The 18,832-nt window shown below is 43.4% G+C and overlaps 1 protein-coding gene across 5 annotated transcripts in view; it reads right to left on the bottom strand.

The window, feature by feature from the left end:
- The window catches only part of ARID5B (AT-rich interaction domain 5B), a 210,543-nt gene extending 192,957 nt beyond the window's left edge, over nt 1-17,586 (bottom strand). For 2 of the 5 annotated variants that reach the window (XM_043984027.1, XM_043984028.1), the window contains exons 1-2: nt 17,200-17,586; nt 16,503-16,757 (exon numbers count right to left, since the gene is read on the bottom strand). In XM_043984027.1, the coding sequence (XP_043839962.1) occupies nt 16,503-16,757; nt 17,200-17,220 (276 nt within the window). In that variant the 5' untranslated portion in view covers nt 17,221-17,586. Of the gene's footprint in view, nt 1-14,228; nt 14,250-14,966; nt 15,081-16,502; nt 16,812-17,199 lie in introns of those variants that run through there. The other 3 variants (XM_043984026.1, XM_043984031.1, XM_043984029.1) reach the window with 3 other exon arrangements.
- Between the last annotated feature and the right edge of the window lie 1,246 nt (nt 17,587-18,832).

Below are 18,832 nucleotides of genomic sequence, written 5' to 3'. Positions count from 1 at the left end.
GCCCTGTGGTGTCACTGGAGTCAAAAGACCTAGATTTGAATTCTACCCCCACGCATACTGACTGTGTGACCTTGGACAAGTCAAAGCCTCTATGAGATTCAGTCTCATCTATAAAAAGGGGCGTGGGGGTCAAGATGGCCTCTAAGTTGCCTTCCAGCTCCAGAATCCCATTTTCTCGTTCTTTCTCAGATAACAGGCTCCTTGAGGACAGGAGCGATTTACTATTCATAATCGTAGTTGCCACAGCCGTTGGCACAATGCCCTGAGCACACACATTGCTTAGCAGAACCTAGGTGGGATGAATGAACATATAAGGGACGCAAAGGTCAAACTGTTTCCAGAACAACAAAAAAACAAAAACCATTTCTTTATTGGTTTAAAAAAGCAAAAAAGTGTAACGTTAGTCATTTTCAAAAGGAAAGACTGATGGGGGGAAGTGGGGATCTGGGAGGAAAAACCATCACACAGAAATATCCTCTCACTGTTGTCTAAGCAACCATCCCAGCTACCAAAAGAGCCATCATTTGTTACCTGACTCGGCACCCAATGACATCCTCACTCTGAAGGAAAAGTGAAAAGTATCATCTCCTCCTCCTCCTCCTCCTCTTCCTCCCCTTTCAAGAGCCATTTTTTAAAGGGCACTTTGCCCAGCTGACCTGCCGGACCCAGGCTGCCTGTGAGCAAGTTGTGAGTTAACCACACAGCTACTTCTCCAAGCTTTGGTGCTGAGACAAGCTTTCTCTTCCCTTTCGAAAGAGGAATGAGAAAGCCTTCAAAAAAACTGAGCCAACTGAGATATCTGCAAATTATGACATGTTAAGAATGCTTTCACACCATTGCTATGAGGGGTCATTAGCAGAAATCTAGAGGTCATGAATGATTTGAACACCTGCTCGGGGGGTTACTGAAGAAATAATCTGGGGACATCAAAAATGAATATAGATGAGCAGGACTCAGGTTGTAACCAAAATAAATAAATAAAACCAAACAGGAAAACCCCACCACTGTTGATAATTAGAAAAGACACTGTCTGCTATTTATCTCGTCTTCATAATTTACATTTAAAAAACATCTTCAGCCTTGTTATTGAAACCTTTACCAGGGTAGATGGCTGGGGATGCATATTTTATATCCAAGTGCATCATTGTTGAATACACACTCACCCTGAGGAGGACAAAATACAATTAGACTATTATGGACTACATTCACAGAGGATAATATATCTGTATATTTCACTTAGACATAAAGGGCTCCATTATTGTCTGGATTGACGCCCCCCGTATGTTCAATTTGGGTGCAATTTGGTTAGACCAGTGACACGGCCCAGTTCTCATTTGAATTCAGTACAGCAGTTATTCCATGCTGGATTGGCCCAGAGCAGAGAGACGCATGGGGCCAGCCGGTGGCTCTGCTCCTTCTGGAAGGGGGAGGGAGGGAGGCCTAATGCATTTACCGCATAAAGCTCTAACGCTTTATAAAAATATAACGGGGCAGCTAGGTGGCACAGTGGATAGAGCACCAGCCCTGGATTCAGGAGGACCTGAGTTCAAATCTGACCTCAGACACTTAACAATCACTAGCTGTGTGACCCTAGGCAAGTCACTTAACCCCAATTTCCTCACCAAAAAAACCCCAAACCCCTGCCCCCCCAAAATGTAACCTCTCTCTCTTTTGGCCAATGCCCCTTTCCCCTCCATAGCACTTTGTTAATACCCCTCGCTTCTTTAAAAGCCCCAGCCGTGAACCTGAAAAGGCCAGGTTTGGAGAGTATTTCCAAAAAGGAGAAAGAAGAGGAGAAATGCAAGAAGATGAAGCCCATCTTTCATCTCAGGACTTGTTCTGTCCTGGGGCAGGAAGGTTGGAAAAGAAAATAGGTGGGAAGGAGCATGGGACATGGAAAGAAGGTTGGATTCCCAGACAGAGGCCATGGATTCGAATCCCACATCAACTATTTACTGCCTGAGGCAAATCACTTTACAGATCTAGATTTCAGTTTGCTCCTGGGTAAATGAGGGGGTTTATACTGGATGATCTGCTCCTAATGGTATATCATGGATCACCTGGAGGCTTCCTGGTGATTTCAACACAAAAAAGAATGAACCAAGAAATACCAAGGATCCGTTGTGAACTCTTCTAGTGCCAATAGAGGACTTTCTTTGTGGCTGCTAGACAGGATTCCTTTGGAATGGCCCAACCAAAATGGAAACAAACTACAGAATTTATAGGACCATTCCCAGTCTCCACCATATCTTCATAACAACTTTGAGAGAACAAGGTGGTTAACAAGGACCCTCCCAAAGTGACTCTAATTAAAAAAAAAAAAAAGGTGGTGGTTGTTTTGAAGAGGTCTCTGGTAGTATACAGTAAGAGCAATATTGTACAAAGAACAACTGTGAGCGACTAAGTTATTCTGAGCATTATAAATAATAAAATCAACTAGAGAGGACCTATGAAGGAAGATGCTATCTACCTCCAGAGAAAGAACTGATAAAGAGAAGTATGTGTGTATTATGTGTGTATGTATATACACAAATGTGTGTGTACATATACACATATGTGTATGCATATGTGTGTATATATACATTTACACATCTATGTCAAATGGCAGCTTTCTCTAGTTTAGGGTGGGGAGGGAGGAAGAGAGTTCAGAACTTAAAATATAACAAAATATAAATAAAATTTTAAAAAAGAAAAGGTCAGGGGGCAGCAAGGTGGTGCAGTAGATAAAGCACTGGCCCTGAATTCAGAAGGACCTGAGTTCAAATCCAGCCTCAGACACTTGACACGTACTTACTAGCTGTGTGACTCTGGGCAAGTCAAGTCACCTAACCCTCATTGCCCCACAAAAAAAAAAAAAAAAAAGGTCAGTGGGATGAAGGAAAAACTAAAAAAAGCTTTGTATTTCTTCCCAAATCCTGGTTCCACTAGTTAATTAATCAATAAATATTTGAGTGCTTATGACCTGCTTAATTAACACTGTGCTAGGCACTTGGTAGGAGAGGAGATGAGAGGGGCAAAAAAGAAGTATTAGACAGGATCCTTATATCTGATATATATACATATATATATATATATATATAATATCTGATAGAAGGATCTTCACTGAAGAGGTGCTTAATGAATTTGTGTGGCTTGGCTGAGTGCTTAATTGGGAAAGAGAAAACAATGGTCCAGTGAAAGGAATATTGGATTTAAAGCCAAAGGAACTGAGTTTAAATCCTAGCTCCTCTTCCTATTATCTAGGTGACCATGGACAAGTCACTTTCTCTAACCAAGCTTTAAGGATCTCTAAGATCCCCTTCCAGTTGTTAAATTCCACAACTCTAGGACTCGTCATCATTCTCTAAAGATTCTGATTGATAAAAACCTAGTAAGTACCTAGCATGCCAAGCATTGTCCTCAGTGCTGATACAAAGGTAGAAATGAAGTCATTCTTGCCTTGTGGAAGTTATGTTCGATTGGGGGAAAACAACATGTACACAAGACATGAAATACAAAATATTTCCAAAGGAGATACAAAGGAATTCCTCACACACTAGCAGCCCAGGATGGATTTCCTACTGGAGACGTCAGTGAAGCTAATCTCTGAAAGAAGATTGAGATTCTCTGAGAAGCTGCCGGAGTCGTTCCAAGCACGGATAACCCATACCAAGGGACAGAAAGGAGAGAGGAAATGTCCTGTCTGGAGAACAGTCAACAGGCCAGCTGGGCTGGAATGTTGGGAGACTGAAGAAGAGTAAGGTGGAATACACCTGGAGTCAGACTGAAGAGCTTTCAAAGCCAAAGAGAAGAGTTTGGTCTTTTACCCTAAAGGCAAGGGGGAGCTTCAAGAATTTCTTGAACAAGGGAGTAACAAGGTCAAACCTGTCCTTTAGGAGTATTCACACCCGGCCACACCTGTTCCAGTTTTCTTGTCTCCAGGCCTTTCCCTCATTCCTGGAACATCTTCCCGATGCCAACCCCTGTTCTAACCAGCAAGATCCTACCCTTCCATCAAAATCCAATGCAAACGCCATCTGGTCCATTAGGTCTAGAACTCCAAAGTTCTGATGGGTCCCACCAAGAAAGTGCCCAAGGACAGGCACAGTGACAGACTCTACCGATATTTTCCAAGGACTGGGCTCGTTTAGATAGTCATGTCACCAGGCTGGCTAGAGGTTGATAAAACTTTCTGCCAACATAATTCTCCATTCTCCTGAATCATGAGATCCTAATTTAGAGCTGGAAGGGACCCCAAAGGCCATCAAGTTGAACCCCCTTATTTTCTAAGTGAGGACCTGAAGCCAAGAAAGTTTATGTGACATAACTATGACGCATCGGAGGTCAGATTTGAATTCAGGCCTTCTTGTCTCCAGCACTCTATCCACTGAGTTAGTGGAGGGAGAATCCAAATCAATGAAATCATAAGTGGATGAATAATAATTCTTTGGGGGGGGGCAGGGCAATGAGGGTTAAGTGACTTGCCCAGGATCACAGAGCTACTAAGTGTCAAGTGTCTGAGGTTGGATTTGAACTCAGGTCCTCCTGAACCCAGGGCTGGTGCTTTATCCATTGCACCACCTAGCTGCCCCAAATAATAATTCTAATAATATTAAAAGTGCTAAATTGTTGCTATTCATTATCTATACTACACAAGAGTTTCCAATGCTAGGTAATATACAGATATAATGTATGAAGAGACTTGGGTCTCTTTTCTCTTTGAAGAGTCATCCAGATTCTCCCAGAGGACCACACCCTCTGGGGTCACACAGAAAAGACTAACTGTTCCTGCCCAAGATGGCTCTTTGAGTCTGGCAGGAACCATCATGTCCCCCCTAAGTCTTTTCTTCATCAAGCTAAATATCGATTCTGTCCTGTCTTTCCCATTCTGACCATCTAGATATCTGTGAGCTAGTCGATGCCCTTTCTAAAAAGTGGCACCTCAAGAAAAACCAATACTCCAAATGTGGAGACACAACAGATGAGAGTCTTCACCAATAGCTTACTGGAAGAGATAGGCCTTGAGTTAGAATGTGAAAGACGAGCTGAAAATGATTAAGGAGGAGAAGCGGCTTTCTAAGGATGTGGGAGCAAGCATGGCATGTAGAGGAACATCAAGCCAACCAGCAGGATCAGATTCTAGGGTTTGTGTTGTCGGGAGGGGAAAGTAAGGTTGAAAAGTTTCCATTTTAGAGAAGCCTATGAAGACATTTCCCCATTCCCATGCTAATGCCTTCATTCCATCCACATGCTGTGCAGTTACAGAAATAGCAGCTTTGTAGACTATCCAAAATGTTATCTTGGAAAAACCTGACTTGGACCAACACACAATGTACTCATAAAGGCATCAGAGGGGGAGTAGCCACCAGTCGTGAGACAAAGTCTATTAATCATGGTTTCTGGGTCATTATCTCCCTTTGTATGTGTACCATCAGATTTCAGTCCATCTTTCTAGATTCCAGAGAGTAACATCCCCTTGCTGGGTCATCCCAAGAAGCTAAACAGGCTACAGAAACTCAAAACACTCTTCTGACGTGCAAAGGGCATTGGAGGACATCAATACGAAGGCAAGGTTGAAGAAATCCCAATTACATTTTTCTTAGACAAATATGTTGAAAGGGTTCATTGCTACCAACGTCAAGACGTCTTTCTCAGAAGGTGGCCGGTGAACTTCACCAACTAAAATTCAACACCTCTATATCCTCTGTCTTTAGAACTATGTTAGTAGTATAAGAGTCAAGTGGGAGAGGCACTTAGACCATACTTTACTTTTCAGGCTGTCAGGACTCCATCCTAGGAAAGAGATCCTACCATAGAAGAACAACAGATACGAGATTTCTTTCTTCTGTGTCATTTTGCAATTTTCCTCATCTTCCTTTGGATGATACAGTATTTGGAGCAAGAACAAATAGAAATGGTAACTCATGGCTAAAGTAGGGACTTTCAGAAAACAACCACCACCTAACAAGCTCTGACTTGGCAAAGTTTTGAGAAACGGGCACAAACACAAACACTCTGACTTACTGTTGGGTCATCAGTATGGTTGGGTTTGGGTTTTATTTGGAAACAAAAAAATCTGATTTGATCTGAATGCAGTCAGATACGAGAGAATTTCTGACCAAAGGGAACATAGGATTCTGTCAGGAGGTATGCCATTAAGAGAGTCCACAGATCTCAGTGTGGCCCAGCTGATAAGCAGATTGATGGGCTGGGCTGCTAATTTGGCCTATTCGAATTGGAGTGTGCAAAGGCCTGGCCTGTAGATTACATAATGATATTTTTTCTTAACAAGAATACATTGCATTAGCAGGTTTAAATTATGCAAGCCTATTCTTTTGCCTCAAGTTGTATTGTGTTCTTTTGTGCTGGTAAAACAATATGTGCTTTAATTAGCAAATATCTGTAAATAATTTACTTGCTTTTCATACAACAGAACAATGGGGCCAATTTTCACATACATTTACTGAGCCTGTACAGTGGGTTTCTTATGCCAGTGTCTTTCATTGTTTAGTAACTCTATCAAGCTGCCCAACAGTTGCTGCTCAGCTTTAATCAGAAAAGGAAACCCCAGGTCTTAACTAGCCAGTCATAACCAGTCATTGAGAAGTGAAATAATATCAATAGCCGCTCACATTTATATGGCACTTGGGATCATGGGACCATCGATAAAGAGCTAGACTGCAGGAGCTATCTAGTTCTGACCTCCTCATTGGACAAATGAGGAAACAAAGGCCCCAAGGTCACAAGAGAATGAAGTAGCAGAGGACAGAAAGGAAGCCAAGTCGAACCAAGTTATCAGACTTCCAGACCCACTGCTCTTTAAACACAGCACCACATGAATCAGCTCAGGAGAAAGAGAGCACAAATACCATTATCTTTCCATTGTTTTTTTTTTTTTTTTGGTGGTGGGGCAATGGGGGTTAAGTGACTTGCCCAGGGTCACGCAGCTAGTAAGTGTCAAGTGTCTGAGGCCATATTTGAACTCAGGTCCTCCTGAATCCAGGGCCGGTGCTTTATCCACTGCGCCACCTAGCTGCCCCCCTATCTTTCCATTTTACAGAGCAGACAACAGAACCCCTAAGCAGAAGTTCAGAGGAGTTGATGTGATTTGTTCAAGTTCACAAAACTAGGTGAGTTTTTGGAGCCCAGATTTGAACTTGGGTCTTCCAATAGTATATCTGGCTTTCACTCTTCGCTCACAGAGACTGCCAGGCCCAAGTTACGGCTAATTCTTATCTTTTACCCTGGCACCTCTTAATAGGACACAGACATATGCCAAGCAGTAGGATCACTGGAGTGCTGCCACCTGGCATCCCTCTGACCTCCCGAACGTAGGCAAGGGAAGCTCTGTGCTTCAGGAGGATGGCGCGCGCCCCAGACTGGGCTCAGCAGGGTTAACCCTGGGAGCCTACATATTCTCCTCAAAGGAAGCTGTTCAATCAAACAAGAGTGCCGACTCTAGGACTGGAGGCACTATTATTTTGAATAAGATTGGAAAGGCCAGCAAAGGTAATTCAAAAACATTTCAATTATGTATTTCCCAGAACTACATCTTTGAGCAACTAATGCAAATGTTACCATCATAATACAACTTCTTCCCACATAGAAGCATACAAAACAGGTTGAACAGTATATACTTTATGTATCATATGCATATTTTTGATGATTAATAAAAAATTCAAAATCTACGTGTGCTTTCCTCTCCTAAGCAATACAGTAATTATGATTAAGGGACAAGCAACACCAAAAGAAGCCAATTTATCTTACTCGAGCTCAGGAATACTATTGTGTAACTAGGCAACTAAAGACAAAATATGGTCTAATTAATTCACTCCTATGCTTATTTAAAAGACACAATTAGAACATTTTTATTTCCCAGCCTGCACAGTAGTGTAACATGCTGGAGGGCTGCAGGATGTAAAGGCCATTATTCTAAAAGACAAGAGTTTGAACACTCAGTGCCACTGATCGGCCTGGGAATGCCACTGTGGGGAGCAGTGGGTGTGTTTCCCATTCTCCATGCACAGGGAGAAGTCACAAAGAACTGACAGGTAAAGGGGGAAATAGGTGGATGTGACCACAGGTTAGAGACTGCTGGCTAATGACTAGCAACATGTGGCTTAACACTGACTAATGCCTTTGGTCTTGGCTGGGCTGACTTGTGGCTGCTGCCAGAGAAGAGAATATGCTAGGTGTTTGTAACGGACAGCAGGAGTATGCATATACTCAGTCTCTGTCTCTCTCTGTCTCTGTCTCTCTGTCTCTCTGTCTCTCTCTCTCTCTCTCTCTCACACACACACACACACACACACACACAGAGCTATACAGCTGCACAGGTGCTTCTATGGAGAATTGTTAGGCAAGAGATATAATTATCCAAACAGTACTAGTCTGGGTGATAAATGCCAAACGTACATCTCAAACACTGCTAACAGTGGATTTGATTTCAGAAGCAGAATTAATTTACGCCAAGTGCGTGTTGGGGATTGATGGCATTAGCATGATTCGAAAGCACACTTTGATAATCATAATATGCATGTTTGAAATGTGTTGTCATTAGTGATGTTGACAGACCAGAATGGGAGATACACATGCCGTGGGCTAAGGCCTCGATTCTAATCTCCAGCCGGCAGACAAGTATCACAGTGTAGCTTGAAAAATCCATTATTGTACAAGTGCAGGGGAGCAGATTTTTCAAGAAACGCAGGAGCCCATGACCATGTTTCTGAGAGGCGAATGAATCCTCAAGCTAGTGATCAATAAATTTGTTTTAAATTTCTTTAAAAACCAATCCTATTGAGGATCACCAACAATGCTATTATTCTGAGTGAAGAAATGGAAAACATGCAACTGTCCAGAGCATAAAAAATGACAGGCAAATGCTTTTGATTCCAGCAATTGGATTTTGTATATTGGCAAAAATGAGACATTGATAAATGAGCTCTGGGTCATGTATCACTGAGATGCCACTGTGAACAACAGCACTCTTATCAATAATTAATAACAATTTATTTACAAGAGTGGACTCTTGTACATCATTAAAAATAACATTTCCCTACTTCTTGCCTAACAGTTCAAACATCAATGGAGATTTTAATTGCTTATAATTTGGACTTGATGGAAAATGTGTGGCCCAGCTAAAAATGATCATCCTTAAACACATGTGAACAGAATTTGACAACAATCACTCAACACAAAGAGACTGCCATGGTCAAGGTCACCCTCCCCCCGTTTCTCCCCTCAAACTGCTGTACTTTGTGAGTTGGGCCCATGTGGGAAAGCTCTCATTTCCACAATAGAAGCTTCACATATTAACTACAATGGTGTTAAATCAATGCCCTCTTAATCCTCTGGCTAGTCATCAGTTGGCATTTTTGTTGGACCTAAGCACTACACCTACATTATCTTACCTGAGCTTCACAACAATCCTGGGAGGGCCAATAATGTTGATATTATTACCTCCCCCCAACCCATTTTACAGATCAGGAAATTGAGGCTCAGAAAAGTAGTCATTTGTCCATTGAGATACAACTAGTGGGGCAGCTAGGTGGCTCAGGGGCAGCTAGGTGGCTCAGTGGATAAAGCACTGGCCTTGGATTCAGGAGGACCTGAGTTCAAATCCAGCCTCAGACACTTGACACAACTAGCTGTGTGACCCTGGGCAAGTCACTTAACCCTCATTGCCCTACAAAAAAAAAAAAAAAGAGATACAACTAGTAAGGGTCTTTTAGGATTTAGATCCATATCTTCTTGACTCCAAGTCCCTTTATAACTAATTTCTCAATGAAAAACACACACAAGTCACTTAAAATTTATAGTGTCTTAAATTTTCCAACGTGTTTTACACACACCATCGATTTGAGTGATTCACACTCCTCAAAAGCCATCTGAAGATATGGACACCCTTTCAATTAGATGGACCAACATGAAACCTGGTGCCAAGTGTTTGTGTGCAGGTAAATTGTCAGTGGGCAACTAGGGGGTACAGTGGAGAGAATGCTGGCCTAGAGTCAAGAAAACTCATTTTCCTGAATTTAAATCTGACCTCAGACATTTACTAGCTGTTTGACTCAGGCTAAGTCACTTAACCCTGTTTGCCTCAGTTTCCTCATCTGTAAAATGAGAGGTCTAGACTAGAAGGCCTCTCAGGTTTTTTCTAGTTCTAGATCTGTAATTTTGGGATCCTGTTTGGATATAGGAATGTGTCTAGGAATGGCTAATGTTTATATTAAATAAACCCCTCCCTTCCAAAACCCTCCAAACTCCCTATTGGCAAAGAACCAAAAGAGGAAGGGGCCAAGGTGGGTTCTGATCATGAGCCAGAGGACTGGACGTACACAGAAGCTGGACCGTCTAAAAAAACCTACTGGACTTCAATCAATTAGCTTTTCTCTGGATGATTATACTTATTATATATTATCTGGACCACACAACTCAGCACTTCATTAGATAATGTCTTATATTGTTCTCTCTCAAAACAATCAGAATCAAAGTTGACCGAGAAGGCAATGAAATATGTCTTCATGGTGGGTGTAATAAGCATATTACTAAAAATTAGTTGAGTTTGAACAGTGATATCAAAGATGCGGAAAAGGAGGTGGGTCAGTAATGGAAGAAGCCTAAAGAAAGGGCAGCTCAAGGGTTGCCCTGGTATCCATAAAATATGAAAGGAAGCCTTCTAGTTGGGTGGCTCCAGAATGGAGAATTTAGAAAAAGACTTAGGCAAGAATGGAATGGAATAAGAAGGGATGGAAGGGCTCAGATCTAAACCAGAAAACAAATGAAATGGAAAACCAATAAAATCGCAGATCCACTGAAGTGTTGTTCTCTAATTGTTTTATGTCTGTTCATTTAACCTCCTCAAGCACATTATAAAGTCAAGGGCAGAGGGCTATGTTTTGTTCATCTGTGTATCTCCTACAATAACAGTAAAGTGGTGAGTACATACAGAATGTAATACATGTATTTACTCATTAAGTGACTAAATGTCGATGACATAAATATTGCTACAGTTTAAACCTAAGCGACTAAAAAAAAAACCCATACCAAATAGTATGTATTCACTTCACCTATTAATATACAAAGCTATGTTCCTTCAGTGACTTCAAGCAGGTCATAAACTTTTTGAGCCTCAGTTTCCTAATTGTTAAAATAAGAGGGTTTGACTAAATGCCCTCTAAGGTCCCATGTGGATTCAATCTATGAACCTATGATCCACCATTGGGATCTGTGGAGAGAATGCATCACAGGTGTAATTCACAAAGCAAATACCATGGAAGATGACTGCCCTACAGGCTGCTTCAAGTTCTAAATAAGAACAACCAACAGGGGTACACTTAGCATCCTGGAATTTTAGGGACCCTGAAGGCCTGGCCAGTCTGCAAGAAATACCCATCCCATCATATGACCCTACTTTGGCAAGGGTCAAGTTGGTAGATGGAAACGCCTCACCAGTTTATTTAATATAAATTTGATATTTTAGAAATTGTTAAAAAAAATCAGCTAAAACATCTCAAAGAAATGCCCTCCCAAACACTCCATTCATGAATTCTAGAAGCTGAGGAGATAGCTGGAGAGTACAAGCATCTCTTCTTTTTAGAGTTTGGCCCTGTCTAGACAACTCCTATCTCATAGTCAACGTTAGCCATCCCACTGAAAATTTAGTCAATGTAGATATTTAATGTCACAGTTATGTAAATGTAGACCAAACTCTTGGGTAACCAACTGCCTCAATTTTTCCAGAATTGACCAGATATGCTGGCATCATGGGGATGTACCTTTTTTGGAAGGGAAAAGCAGAGGCAAGCCCATTTGGGGTTAGCTGTTAGCTGGGCTGCTTAGAGAGAATCATAGATCAAGAGCTGTAAGGGACCTCAGGTGCACAGTTAGGCATTGCAGTCTTCCTGAGTTCAAATATGGCTCCCCACACTTACTAGCTGTGTGACCCTGGGCAAGTCATTGAACCCTGTTTGTCTCAGTTTCCTCATATGTAAAATGAGCTGGAGAAGGAAATGTCAAAAACATGTCAGTATCTTTGACAAGAAAAGCCCAAATGGGATCACAGAGGTTCAGAGAGGACTGGCCAACAAGAAGGGATCTCAGAGAACATCCAGTCCAAGTCCTTCATTTTACAGAAATTTGTCCAAGATCACATAGGTAGTCACTGGGAGGTATGTGATTTAAACCCAGATTTTATTACTCTCAAGTAAGTGTTCTTCCCATTGTATCATGTTCCCAAATCTGAACCAATCTTGGGTAGATTACTTAATTCCCCAAACCTCAGTTTCCTTCTCAGTAAAACAGGGGGTTGGACTAGATGATAGCTAAACAAACCTATTAATTCTATGCCAAATGATCCTGCATCGCTGGGACACCCAAACTCTAAGCTCTTCAGAAACATGAATTTGCTAATCCTTATCCCAAGAGTCACAGTTCATCAACATGCCTTTTCTTCCCTCCCCGCCCCCCCCCCCCCAACCAGGCAAACTGCTGGCCAGGCTTAAATAGGACCTGGAGAGTTGTCTGCAAGCCTATTTCAAGAGGCTATAAAATTGCCATTAAACTAAGTACTTGGCAACTTGAAAATAAATGTCATCAGAAGTTACCAAGTAACAGAACGGTTGCCTGCCTACTTTGCCATTTTCCTTCTCTGAAGAGCAAATGGCTGAATGTTTCAATTGTGGGAAATTATTGATGAAATTTAACCCCTTCTGGGCCCTGGACTGCCATTCATTCCTTTTGCAAAGATAATAGAGGAAGAAATTATGCGACTGGCTTCACTGAAAGTTCTAAATGTTGGTCATCATTTACAGAAATACCCAGACTGAGCACCAATGAAGCTTTTGGAGGTAACAGGGTGTATACACACATGGTATTACGATAATTACTGCAGTGTTATTGTTGTCAATATCAACCTCTGACTAGCTGTTAGCTGAACTCAGGATAGAGCCAATTGGTCCGCTAACCAACCATGTTACTCATACCCAGCATCGAATGACCTTTGACACAGCACATTGACAATTGTGAAATGTACAAGAGTACAAGCTTCCATAATATAATATATACAATGTGGAGCTCTGGGGAATGGCCTTCTCTCTAACAATTATGAACTGCCAAGTCTTGCAACACATATCTCTATTATTTCCAGAAATCTAAGAAAGATACCAGAGTGTTTCTATTAAGGAAAACAAGAAACAAGCAGACAAACCAAACCTTACCCCAAAACAAGCTCTAAGTGTCCTTTAGGAATAGTAGATGTTGATGTCAGTTACATAAAGGAATTATTACCCTCTACTGAGTTGCTTAAAATAAACTGTGCTCTGCTGATTAAAAGTGCTAAATGTTTTCCTTAAGTAACAAAGTGTAAATCACTAAGAAGCTTTTCATTTTCATTACCCATTTAAACACCAAATTTATCATTCAAAACTATTTAACATCAATAATAAAAATCATTTCAATGTATATAAACAAGTTAATGGAGTAAGTGAAAACAAAGTACATTTGTTAATGGGAGTGTGATGTTGCCCCCTCTAGGTCCTGGCTCTAAGTGCGAGTTTCTGTAGGCTCTTGGCCAAAGAAGTATGAGTGAGCACCAGAGCTTGCTGCTGCTGCTGCTGCTGCTGCTGCTGCTGCTGCCACCCCTAGTCTGCTAATGAATGACTAACTTAGGCCAGGGGGGAAATGACATCACCAGGGTGGAAAACCGATCCGCATTAGGAAACTTTCTACCTGCTCTAACATTTCTCATAATTATTTTACACAATGCAACCCACATTTGCATAATTTTAAGGCGTGTCATTATTTTCGACTGAAAATTGTTTTAATATGGCTGGATAATTCACAATGACATCAGCTGAGGTCCTAATGAAATATACAAGCATAATCATACAGCTAATTACCAGCCATGTTAGCATTAAAAAACAAATCATGCATAATATTAGAGGACGTATATGCAGCTGAGAATTATAAATAGAGTCATCTCCCCTCCTGCCCCCCCCCACCAGTTTTCCTTTAAATGGTAAGATTAATTTTCTCAGGTAAGGTGTCTCACAGTAACAACATGAGCTGATCATTAAAATGGCTCATTTCCCTCTAATAAACAAAGAAAAAGTATGGTGTGGGTTTTTTTTTTAAATAGTCACTGTCAGCACTTTTTTTAAAAGCAAATTCAAACCTTCAGCTGCTCTATTTTTTCACCCGCAAGCTAAGCCTCTCCATTGAATCAGCCAAACAGAAATTAAAACCTGTACCATAGTGGGGTCAACACCAAGTCTTTAAAAAGATCGCAATTCCAATTTCGAAGGTGACCACAAAATATCCCGTAAAACACTGAATAATTTCCTCTTGGGTTTACTCAGAAGTCTATTAGACTCCAGTTCTTTTTTCTGGATATTTAATCCTTCCCTTTTTCCAGATCACAGGCCATGTTGAAGTAATAAATTTGAAAAGCAAATAATAAGGAATCAGGAGGGGGAGGGGGAGGGAAAGGAAGGGAGACAGCTGCACAGCAAAGTTGGACAGGGGGAGGGGACAGAGGGAGATCTTGAGAGGGGAGGGGTCAATCTGTAGGTGGATTTCAAGGTTGGCTCTACGTTCCCAAACATCAATTCTTTAATTGCAGACAGACAACATACAATATGGACAGTAAGGACAAAAAAGTGGACTATGGGGAGGGGAGTAGAAGGGAGGGATTCCTATTTCAGAAGAGGCAGATCGTAGGGCAAACACTGCACAAACTACGGTAATTAACAAACATATAATACTGATGGGTAATTCGATACTGAGGGAAGGGAGGGGGGTGGCGTCTTAGAAAAGTACAATTAACTCCATCAGACTCAGGAATGCTGAAGGGACTCTGACTGCGCTCACTCTAGGAGGAGTTAATGGGGACCCATTAATATCAGAGCCTTACACCTACCTCGCACCTCGGGCGCCTGCCTGCCCCATGGTTAGTTAGTTGCTTTCAGCCACAATATGATTGCCCTGACCTTTCTTTCACTTAAAACAACAGCAGCAGCAGCAGCAGCATCAACTTCCAGGCCGTCAGTCAGTCGTATTGCCCATCGCGCTGCGGGTACACCACCAACACCAAAATAGCTCCCCAGCAGTCACCCGGCGCAGGCAGGCGGGCGGGCGGGTAAGCAGCTGACGCCAGAAGCCCGCAGAACTGCGGTCACCCGTGCAATTACAGCTCGGGAAGGTGGCAGGCTGGGCGGGAGGCGGCCGAGCCCAGAGATCGGGACTAGCCATCTCCCCCCGGGGATCGGGTCAGGCCACCTCCTGGGCCAGGTCAGGCTCCCGGGGTTGGCCCACTCCCGCACCCGAGGAAAAAACGTGAGGAGGAAGACCTTCTCCCTACCTACGGGCACCCCAACTCTTCACCAGGGCGACCGTCTGGGAGAGGAAATGACCGGACTTTCAGGGTTAGTGTGAGAGTCACACACTGCTCCCCCACCTCCTCCTCTTGCCCCCCCCCCAACTCCTTTTTGGAAAAGGGCCACTTTTCGTGGAGTCATTTAAAGGGAGTCCAGGCAATAGCTCTCGGAAGGGGGAGGGAGGAGGGCAGGGGAGGGGGTGGGGTACAGTGCGGGGCGGGGGGCGGGAAGGAGAGGAGAGGAGAGGAGAGGAGAGGAGAGGAGAGGAGAGGAGAGGAGAGGAGAGGAGAGGAGAGGAGAGGAGAGGAGAGGGAGAGATAGTTGTTAATGCTTAACGTGTTTGTGCGGGTTACTCGACTGCTTTGAAATACGCCCAGGCAGACCTGCAAGTTATTTGAATGTATTATCCTAGTACCTGTCATTTATCACTTTATTCAACACGTCTTTGCCAGCTCAATAGCTTTTGATCCCAACTCAGCCCTCCATTTCGTAATTTCCGCCCTCTTAAACATATCAAATACTTTTAAAAAAGAAAGGAAAAGAAAAGAAAGAAAGAAAAAGAAACATGAACAATATCGAAACCCACCAAGAAGAAATCCACCCAGCCCTGGCTGATCCAGACGCCAAGGTAACACATCGAAAGAGAGGCTGGGAGAGAGGAGAGAAGGGGGGGGGGGGACCGGGAGACAGGGAGAGATCTCAGCAAAAATACAAAAAGCATGTGACGTTCAGACAGCAAGCGGCAGCAGCCAGGGCACACACACACACACACACACACACACACACACACACACACACACACACACAAACACTCTCTCTCTCTCTCTCTCTCTCTCTCTCTCTCTCTCTCTCTCTCTCTCCTCCAACAAGTTATTTGATCATTACTGGAAAATCAGCAGTTGGATCTTCTTTGTAAAGCTGACGGCCAAAAAACTCTGACAACGGCAAAAAAAAAAAAAGAAAAAAAGAAAAAAGAAAAAGAAAAAAAATCGCTCCAGCCCCAGAGAGTGGCGCTACCCCTTTAAAAAAAAAGGCTCGACCACGCCGCTCCCTGCAGAAGTGAACACATACAGTATATTTCAAGCTCGCCCTGTAATAAGCATTACTAGAAAAATAACAGAAAAGAGAAACAAGAGATAGGTTTACCACCTCGCCATGGTCGCTATTCCTGCCCTGGGGAGTGTCTTCTGGGAGGAAATAAAGTTTGGAGCTGGATAAAAGTTGTCTGCTAGTCCTCTCTTCCCAAAGCAGCTGCAGCTCGGCTATGCAAATCGGATCCTTTGGCTTACATCTTACAAAGAAAAAGTCGCCAAGGGACAAAATTCTTGGTCTGCCTTCAAGGTGGAACTGAAAAGCCTTGTAGAAAATGTACGGTCCGTGCAAGCCACACGGAGAGCCGACCCACTGCAGGGGAGAAAACAATCGTGTAAATAAGACAATCATCGTTTCGCATACATTCAGAGTTAGACACACACACACACACACACACACACACACACACACACGGTCACACAGAGTCACCCATCAGATATTAGCTGGGTGAAAAAAATATATCGACATTACACACAATATCGACCTCCCTTAAAACACCCCCCCGACCCCCTCCCCCTTTTCCAGCCCCTTTCCACCCCCCCACCCTCATCCCAGAAGGTAAAATTAAATATGTATGTAAGATGTGTGCAGGAATTTTGGGAAAACAATAAAAATGATTTGGGGAGCTGCAGAGGGCAAAAGTTTGGTGGAAAGTTTGTGGGGGGCTCCGGGGGGGTGCAGGGGTGCGGGCGGGCTGCGGGCCGGGGGGCGGCGGGGCTGCCGGGGGCCGGGGGAGCGGAGCCGAGCAAAATACCTGGAGTGAGCTGAGCTCCATCTCGACGTTCTGAATTGATTGAACTCAACATTCTCTCCAAACTTGTTGGCTTGAATGGATTGCATCAGGTCCTGGCAGGGAAAAGCATTCTCGCCCTCCAGCCGGCTCGGTGTCTCAATATAAAATCAAGCCCACCCCTCCCTGTCTCCACCAAAATGACCAAAAAGGGCTCCTAATATTTCTCCTGTCCCCCAACTGTCCCCTCGTGGTCGAAAGACCTAGCTCTGCCCTGAACCTCCGGGGATCAAATTCGCAATCGCGAGAGAGACTGGGTTGAAGACCCGGGACAGAGCGGATGGATCAAGGCAAAATGCACGTCCCGGTCCTAAGAAAAATAAAGGACCCCCAAAATCTGCGTCCGCCTTCCACGGGGTTTCCTGCAGATGCCAATGGGGGCGCGTACCCCGCGGTTTCTCTTTTTCGGGGGGCCGAGTGTGGTGGTGCTCGTTCATGCATCTGCCAGGACCTGCTTATATATGTCTAATATAAAGAACGTTCCCTGCAGAGATTCAGGGGCGCCCGCCGCTCTTTAGCAGATCTGATTTTATTAGACATGTAGATTTGTTTGATAGTTAAATTACGCTTCCTCACTGCCATGTTTTCAAGAACTAATCTGTTAAATTATCTTTTGATGCCTATTTACACGGAAGGGAAAAGTGGGTTATCGATTATATAAACATATAAATATTAATGCATTTGTTCGCTTTGCAAAAAAACACACTCGGGAAAAGCACACACACATACACAGGGAAAGGCGAGTGAACCCAATGTGCACACACAGACACACACATATCCACGGGATTTCTTTTTTTTTAGTGTTTTTTGCCCCCCAAAAAACAATATTGAACGGACACCGACTGCATTTAGGGACTGAAACAATAAACGGTGCAAGATAAATCAATAAACGCGAGCAGTGGGTCTGCTCGGAATAGGAATCCAGGCTCCCGGTTCTGCGTGTGCATTCTTTAATTTTAAAGTATATACACTAGGACGTGTTTACAATGCTGATGGACGCCAAGGGCGCTCTCAAATGATAATGTGTTTATATAACCCAGTGCTACAGCAATAATATACTAACTCTCTCTCTCTCTCTCCCTCACACACACATCCCTCACCCCCTCCCAAAAGAGAGAAGGGAAAGGGAGGGGAGGAGGGAGGGGGAGATGGGGGGGGGTCTTCCTCCCCGTAATAGTTGGAAACTGGGTGGGGGGGAGATCCATTTGCAAACTAGTTAAATACAACTAGAAATTAAGCTGTTTAAAACCGGGGGCATGAACCGTGAGACAATAAAGGCTTTAAATGTGTATATTTATTGTTCTGGAGCCCTGGAGCACTGGTAGGTTTGTATTCAGGGTTATTATGCAAACACAGAGAAACTTAAGAGGGTCGGAACAAGGAACAGGCAGAGAGACTGACTGCATTGCCCAGCCTCCGATCCAGCTGCCGGGGTTCTAAGCGTCTAGATTGCATTTTCGCAGTGTTGATGTAAAATGGTTTATTCTCGCGGCCCCCCCCCGCCCCACTAACCATCTATCCTCACTCCTCCCCCCCCCCCGGCCCCGCCCCCGCTCCTTCCCCCGTTAGCCACACCACCACCCCCCCACACACACAC

The sequence above is a fragment of the Dromiciops gliroides genome, chromosome 2, assembly GCF_019393635.1.
Source record: "Dromiciops gliroides isolate mDroGli1 chromosome 2, mDroGli1.pri, whole genome shotgun sequence".
NCBI classification, from domain to species: Eukaryota; Metazoa; Chordata; class Mammalia; order Microbiotheria; family Microbiotheriidae; genus Dromiciops; species Dromiciops gliroides.
Note: the sequence above shows the minus strand (reverse complement) of the source record. Positions and strands in the feature narration are given on the sequence as shown.